This window comes from Musca vetustissima, unplaced genomic scaffold, assembly GCF_032173495.1.
Source record: "Musca vetustissima isolate MV318-11 ecotype Yass unplaced genomic scaffold, APGP_CSIRO_Mvet_v1 utg95341, whole genome shotgun sequence".
Classification (NCBI taxonomy): Eukaryota; Metazoa; Arthropoda; class Insecta; order Diptera; family Muscidae; genus Musca; species Musca vetustissima.
This window is the reverse complement of record NW_026882666.1, coordinates 9,426-17,521: the sequence shown is the minus strand read 5'-3', so window position 1 is coordinate 17,521 and position 8,096 is coordinate 9,426. Positions and strand designations below refer to the sequence as shown.

General features: G+C 33.9%; 1 protein-coding gene across 1 annotated transcript; it reads right to left on the bottom strand.

The window, feature by feature from the left end:
• Positions 1 to 1,795: 1,795 nt before the first annotated feature.
• LOC133329276 (uncharacterized) lies at positions 1,796 to 6,110 on the bottom strand (the record flags this gene model as incomplete). Its single annotated transcript, XM_061537766.1, has 6 exons — positions 1,796 to 2,827; positions 2,897 to 3,363; positions 5,162 to 5,422; positions 5,513 to 5,680; positions 5,753 to 5,915; positions 5,964 to 6,110. Coding segments are annotated over 6 exons (2,238 nt in total), but the record flags the coding sequence as incomplete, so codon positions are not given.
• Positions 6,111 to 8,096: the final 1,986 nt, after the last annotated feature.

The window sequence follows — 8,096 nt, the reverse complement described above, 5'->3', positions numbered from 1 at the left end:
TAGAAGACTTTTAATGGAGTCTGCTATGGATTACGAATCGTGGATTGTTAAAAGAATATTTTTTTAAGCTCCGAACATGTCCTTAATTTTTAAAGAATTATTATTGTGGATTTTTAAATTAGAAAAAAGTATCCCTCTTAAAATACCAGAAGTATTTTAAAATTTTCCAGGGTTCCACAATGATTGAAATACTTAATAAATTTGTTCCTAGGTTATTAGAAAGTTTGGAAGGATTTTAGATTTAAGAAAATTGTCCCTGTGTCGCACATGACTTGAAATAGGTACAACATTTTTTTCAGGTCTCGTAACGCTTGGAGATTTTGTTCATAGGCATAGATTTTTAAAGATTTTTTTGTCAATGGTCATACAAGGCTTTTAAAATTTAACGAATTTTTTACAAACACCTTTCAGGGTCCCTTAAGGCTAAAAATATTTAAAAATACTTTCTCGAGGTTTCATGAGACCGGGAAAATTTCAAACAATTTGTGGCCAGAGTCCCACAAGGATATTTTTTTTTCAGTTTTTTTTTTAAGATCCCATAAGTCTAAGAAAAAATGTTCATGATGCTACACGGTTTAGGGTATTTACAGAGTTTTATTCAAACTTCCAACAGAGGGCTAGATTTCTTAAATAATTTTTAAGCTCCGAACAAGGAGCCAAGCCCCTTTTATCTTTTGAAAACATTTTTTCTGGATCCCACATGCCTCAATAAGGTTTCGTATATTAAAAAATAATTTCCTCGGTGCCACGAGGCTTGATAATTTCCAAAACATTTTTCCAAGGTCCAACAGGGCTGGGATTTTTTAATTTTCCGAGTTCTACAAGTCTTAATGATATTTACAACATTTCAAGCGCCCAACAGGGGCTTTGCTCATTTGAAGATCAATTAAAGCCTTTAACTAGACTTTGAAGGTTTAGTGATTTTTGTTTCCTGCCTCAATAACACTTGAATTATTTAAAAATATTTTCCCAGGGTCCTATATGGTTTGAATATTTTAAAGAAATTGTTGCTAGGGTTTCAACCCTTTGGCGATTTAAAGAATTTGTTCCCGGGGTCAAACATGGCTCCATAAGGTTTTAAATATAAAAAAATAATTCTTCGGTATCCCACAAGGTCCCACAACACTAAAGAAGTTTCCGTGGTCCCACAAATCCTTAAATACTTCCAAAATTTTTTACCAAGGATTCGATTTCTGTTATTTAATTTTCAGTGTTTGGGTTCCACAAGTCTTTGGGCATTTACAGGACTTTGTTCGAGAGACTCAATGATTTTTCAAAGGGGTTTTTAAGACATTAGCAAATTTTTGAAGTTTGTCAAGAATATTTATCCCGATTCCATAAGACCTGGATTATGAAAAAATATTTTCACACAATTCCACAAGGTCTAGAATATTAAAAAAAGACTTTGCAGAATTTTTCTTTGATCAGGTTTCACATGATTTCATAGGGCTTCGAATATTTATAAATATTTTCATTCGTGCCTTGTGGGATTCTGATGATGCTTAGAATAAAAAGTGATTACGAGATTTGAATTATTTTCAGAAAAATTTTCAAGGTCCCATAAGGCCTCGACATTTTAAAAATTTCCCGAGTCTCCCAAGGCTGTGATTATTGATAAAGTTTAGAAGTTGAAACAAAAAAATATTCCCAGGGCCCTACAGGACTTTTAATTTTTTTTTCTAGAGCGCTCCAAGGTCTATAAAATTTGCAGAAATTTTGTGGGGAAATATTTAAAGATTTGTTCCGAAGGGGTCACTAAATATTCGTTTCTCCTCAAATATTTCCCTCAACCTCCTTAAACCTGTGTCCTTTTCATTGTACGCGTTGTTGGATGTGTCTGCTGCGACAACAGTGTCCCGCTAACCTTTTTCATATCCCTTACAATTTTACATTCCTCCGCCAGTATTTCCTTTGCCGATAACTTACGCTCTTTTTGATGTCCTATGGACGATAATTCAATATCACTGCCATCACTATCATCCGCAAATTGTATATCCGAAGTATAGTTTTGTAAATCACTTGGTGATTTAACAACCGATGTTTCCTTTTCGATATACGACCCGTTCATAGAATCCGTCTCCAAAATGGTACCCGTTTCCATGGGTTGGTTTGGGTGATTTTCTTGGTGTTGCAGCACCAAATTGCGTGCCGATTTGGTACAATTTAACTCCTTCAGGGGTATACTCTCTTCTTCGGCGGGGTCATGATGCCCTAGCGACATTGTCGATTTCGATTGCTGCCGCTGATGTTTACGTTTCTTACGCGATAGATATGGTGTCGATTGTTTGGAGGGTGAATTTTGTGAATTCGAAGAAATTGCCTTGCGTATGAGGCAATTTTTCAAATCTGTTTCGGAGGGTGTTGTCGCTTTGGAGTGATAGTTACTATTCAGCGGGGATAATTCATCTGATATGGGACTGGTATTGGTGGTGGTATTATTACTCGAGTTCGTATTACTATGCGGACTAAGATAGTGTCCATATTTTGGCATTTTAATATCTTCGTAGAGAGGATGATTTTCATCCGGTATTGGTTCGGGGGTTTTATCATCATCTTCCCGCTCCGGGGAATCGGGTATATCATCAAAGGGTGGTATCCATATTAAATAGGCTGGATCCATACCCAAATATGAACCGGGAGCCGCACCGGCATTTGTTACATTGTAGTCATAATAGTCCAGCTCGAAGTCCTCCTGATTTCCCAGAGAGAATTCTGATCCCGGGCGGGCCAACAACTTCTTGCGATTTTGTTTCTCCTTGCTCTCCTTGGCATTTGTGCTGCGTATGGTGGCGGAGCTAATGATGCTCGAGGCAGGAGAATAGCAGCCCTAGAAAGATAAAAAAGAAACGAATTAAAAATCTCGACCCTCCCCTTTACCTCTTCCGCACCCACTTACATTTGTCAAATTTACCGAACAGCATCGTGGATTCATTCTCTGATGCTGTTGCTGCTGATGAACAATAATCGATTTCAGTGACTCACAATCGGTTTTCTCTTCCATATAGGAATTGGTCATTTTCAGGGTGGCAGCATCATAGCGTTCGGAATATTTACTACTACGCTTCGTATTCATGGGTGGGCTCTGGCAGATCGATGACATTCCCGATGAGATAATACTTTCGGAATCTTTAGCGCTATCCTTACGCTTCAGTGTGGCATTACGTGGATCATTTTCGTCCTCATCGGCCTCATTACCAATTGAACACTCACTGGCGGTACGCTGCACCAAGCCGCCTTCAGTGGAGGGAGTGCGACTCATAGATTCGGTGGTTGGTGATATGATTTCATTGCGCAAGGTGCTAATCGAAACATTGCTGCCGAGTTCATCGACACTAAAAAAGAAAGAAAAGAGGGGGAGGGGATAAGTCAGGAGGCTAAGGATTATAAGAAGTTCGAAAAATTTTTTTTTAAGAGACCAAGCCTAATAAGAAGTTCGGCAAAAATTTTTTTTTAAATTCACGCCTAATAAGAAGTTCGAAAATATTTTTAGAAGTTCGAAAAATATTTTTTAAAAATCCACGCCTAATAAGTAGTTCGAAAAAGATTTTAGAAGTTCGAAAAATCCACGCTTAATAAGAAGTTCGAAAAAGATTTTTTTTTAAATCTACGCCTAATAAGAAGTTCGAAAAATATTTTTAGAAGTTCGAAAAATATTTTTAGAAGTTCGAAAAATATTTTTGAAAAATCACGCCTAATAAAAAGTTCGAAAATTATTTTTAGAAGTTCGAAAAAATATTCTTTTAAAAAATCCACGTCTTATTAGAAGTTCGAAAAATATTTTTTTAAAAATCTACGCCTAATAAGAAGTTCGAAAAATATTTTTAAAAGTTCAAAAAATATTTTTTTAAAAATCTACACCTAATAAGAAGTTCGAAAAATATTTTTAGAAGTTCGAAAAATATTTTTTAAAAAATCTACGCCAATGCGAAGTCCCGAGAATTTTTTTTTTAAAATCTACGCCCATGCGAAGTCCCGAAAAATATTTTTTAAAAAATCCACGCCTTAAAGGAAGTTCGAAAAATATTTTTAAAAAATCCACGCCTTAAAGGAAGTTCGAAAAATATTTTTTTTAAAAATCCACACCTAATAAAAAGATCAAAAATAATTTTTAGAAGTTCGAAAAATATTTTTTAAAAAATCCACGCCTAATAAGAAGTTCCAAAACTATTTTTTACTAGTTCGAAAAATATTTTTTTTTAAAAAATCCACGCCCAATAAGAAGTTCGAAAACTTAGAAGTTTGAAAAAATATTTTTTAAAAAATCCACGCCTTATAAAAAGTTCGAAAAATATTTTTAGAAGTTCAAAAAATATTTTTTTAAAAACCACGCCTAATAAAATGTTCGAAAATTATAGAAGTTTGAAAAAATATTCTTTTAAAAAATCCACGTCTTATTAGAAGTTCGAAAAATATTTTTGGAAGTTCGAAGATTATTTTTTTAAATATTCACGCCTAATAAGAAGATCGAAAATTATTTTTAGAAGTTCGAAAAATAATTTTTTAAAAATCCACGCCATGTGGTAGGCCCTAACAAATATTTCTTTTAAAAATCCACGCCATGTGGTAGGCCCTAAAAAATATTTCTTTTAAAAATCCACGCCTTATAAGAAGTTCGAAAAATAATTTTTTAAAAATCCACGCCTAATAAGAAGTTCGAAAAATATTTTTTTTTAAATCCAAGCCTAATAAAAAGTTCGAAAATTATTTTCAGAAGTTCGAAAAATATTTTTGTAAAAATTCGCGCCTAATAAGAAGTTCGAAAAATATTTTTAGAAGTTCGATTTTTTTTAATCCACGCTTAATGGGAATTTCGAAAAATATTTTTAGAAGTTCGAAAAATATTTTTTTAAAAATCCATGCCTAATAAAAAGTTCGAAAAATATTTTTAGAAGTTCGAAATTTTTTTTTAATTCCAGGTCTAATAAGAATTTCGAAAAATATTTTTTAAAAAATCCACGACTTATTAGAAGTTCGAAAATTATTTTTAGAAGTTCGAAAAATATTTTTTTTAAATCCACGCCTAATAAAAAGTTCGAAACATATTTTTAGAAGTTCGAAAAATATTTTTGTAAAAATCCACGCCTAATTAGAAGTTCGAAAAGTATTTTAGTCCTCTCAAAAAGTCCTCCTTCTTACCTATTTATCGTCGGTTCCTTTATGACAGACTCCTTCATTTCTGTCTCTCGGGCCAAATTTTCCGCATCGACACTCTCCCTTAAAATCGAATGCCTTAGCTGATGTTTCGGTCGCATTTTAACCATATAAATAACTTCGGAAATCAAAGTTGTGGTCGATATGGCTCTCGAAGGTGGGCTGGCCAGAGAATTCATTGAAGCACTGGGTGTATGGAGCCGAGAACCTTCATCTCGCCGCTTGGCAATGGCCAAGTGATATTTACGATAGCGAACAACATATTGGGCACCTGGAGGAAGAGAAGAAAAAATTCAACATTTTTCCTTCGAATATTTGAGTTCCGCCTCGGAATATTTAAGTTCCGCCTCTGCTTACTTACCCAGTAAAGCACTGATGAGTATTATGATGCTGGCAAAAACAATCGCACTCAAGTGGACCAGGGTAAATTTCGACTTCATTTTGGGCTTCTGCAGAAATGCCCGACTTTTGATGGTCAGGCCCGTGGCGGCAATTACCGGTTTATTTAATGCGCCCGAAGAATTTTTAGCTACAAAACAAAAATGCGACAATTTAATAAATCCCCATAGAAGAAGATGCCGAACAAAAAATCATTACTCACCAATTTGTTCAATGTTGGCCAAAAAACCACCCGTACATATTAGGCCCGTATGGATTTCAGTATTGTTCGCAATGCTGCCTCCGCTGCCATCCTCACCGGCAAAAAATTCCAATAATAATTGAGCTCCACTGGATTCCACAAAAACAGGTAAATTGCCATTACCCTGGGATGTGGTCGACGTAGCCGAGTTACTGGTCCCAGCAACCCCCACATTGCCACCAACACCTCCGCTACCACCCTGCAACTCTATCAACAAAGTTGAGGATAATGATGGACCATCACGTATTTTGATGTATTGTGTGGCACAAGGCAAACGTAGAAAGCTCAACTGCAGGGTAATAGTCTCTTCGCCATCAACCTGAAAATGAAGAGGAGAAGAGGGAATGGGGTGAGAAAGATTCGTAAAAACACATGTGAATGAATATCGGATGAATGTTAGCAAAAGGTGTGGAGATTTTTTCTGTTTTGTTTTTTTTTTTTTCATTGCAGTGCGTTGTTGCCCAATCACTATCCCGCATTGACTAGGCCTTTTCCCAGATGGGGGGTACCCAACAACAACAATGAGTGGCAAACCTGGCCGTTTGCTGTGCTGTTGACGATATGTGTGCGGGACCATTGTATTTGGCTATGCAGTCGATATCATTTCAATATTGAATTCATCATTCATAATGTGTGTACACATCCTTTGTTTGTCTATCGCATGGCAGAGGATACCGGCTTAATGAGGATAACCCATTAAGGGACCGAGAGAAAAATAATTTAAAAAAATTCAAAAACTTGAAAAAAATACTTAAAATTTTCACGTTCGAAAAATAATTTTTTAAAAAATCCACGCCTTGTTGGAAGTTCGAAAAATATTTTTTTAAAAATCCACGCCTTGATTGGATCTCGAAAAATATTTTTTTAAAAATCCACGCCTTGATTGGATCTCGAAAAATATTTTTTTAAAAATCCACGCCTTGATTGGATCTCGAAAAATATTTTTTTAAAAATCCACGCCTTGATTGGATCTCGAAAAATAATTTTTTAAAAAATCCACGCCTTGTTGGAAGTTCGAAAAATATTTTTTTAAAAAATCCACGCCTTGTTGGAAGTTCGAAAAATAATTTTTTAAAAAATCCACGCCTTGTTGGAAGTTCGAAAAATAATTTTTTAAAAAATCCACGCCTTGTTGGAAGTTCGAAAAATAATTTTTTAAAAAATCCACGCCTTGTTCGAAAAATAATTTTTTAAAAAATCCACGCCTTGTTCGAAAAATAATTTTTTTAAAAAATAAACGCCTTGTTCGAAAAATAATTTTTTAAAAAATCCACGCCTTGTTCGAAAAATAATTTTTTAAAAAATCCACGCCTTGTTCGAAAAATAATTTTTTAAAAAATCCACGCCTTGTTCGAAAAATAATTTTTTAAAAAATCCACGCCTTGTTCGAAAAATAATTTTTTTAAAAATCCACGCCTTGTTCGAAAAATAATTTTTTTAAAAATCCACGCCTTGTTCGAAAAATAATTTTTTAAAAAATCTACGCCTTGTTCGAAAAATAATTTTTTAAAAAATCCACGCCTTGTTCGAAAAATAATTTTTTAAAAAATCCACGCCTTGTTCGAAAAATAATTTTTTAAAAAATCCACGCCTTGTTCGAAAAATAATTTTTTAAAAAATCCACGCCTTGTTCGAAAAATAATTTTTTAAAAAATCCACGCCTTGTTCGAAAAATAATTTTTTAAAAAATCCACGCCTCTTGCGAAAAATAATTTTTTAAAAAAATCCACGCCTTGTTCGAAAAATAATTTTTTAAAAAATCCACGCCTTGTTCGAAAAATAATTTTTTAAAAAATCCACGCCTTGTTCGAAAAATATTTTTTTAAAAAATCCACGCCTTGTTCGAAAAATAATTTTTTAAAAAATCCACGCCTTGTTGGAAGTTCGAAAAATAATTTTTTAAAAAATCCACGCCTTGTTGGAAGTTCGAAAAATAATTTTTTAAAAAGTCCACGCCTTGTTGGAAGTTCGAAAAATAATTATTTAAAAAATCCACGCCTTGTTGGATGTTCGAAAAATATTTTTTTGAAAAATCCACGCCTTGTTGGAAGTTCGAAAAATATTTTTTTAAAAAATCCACGCCTTATGTAGGTCCATGAAAAAATATTTTAAAAAATCCACGCCTTAAAAATCTAGGCCTTATGCAGGTCCATGAAAAAATATTTTAAAAAATCTACGCCTTATGTAGGTCCATGAAAAATATTTTTTTTAAAAATCCACGCCTTTTGTAGGTCCACGAAGAAATATTTTTTTTAAAAAATGCACGCCTAAAAAACCTACGCCTTATGGAGGTCCATGAAAAAAT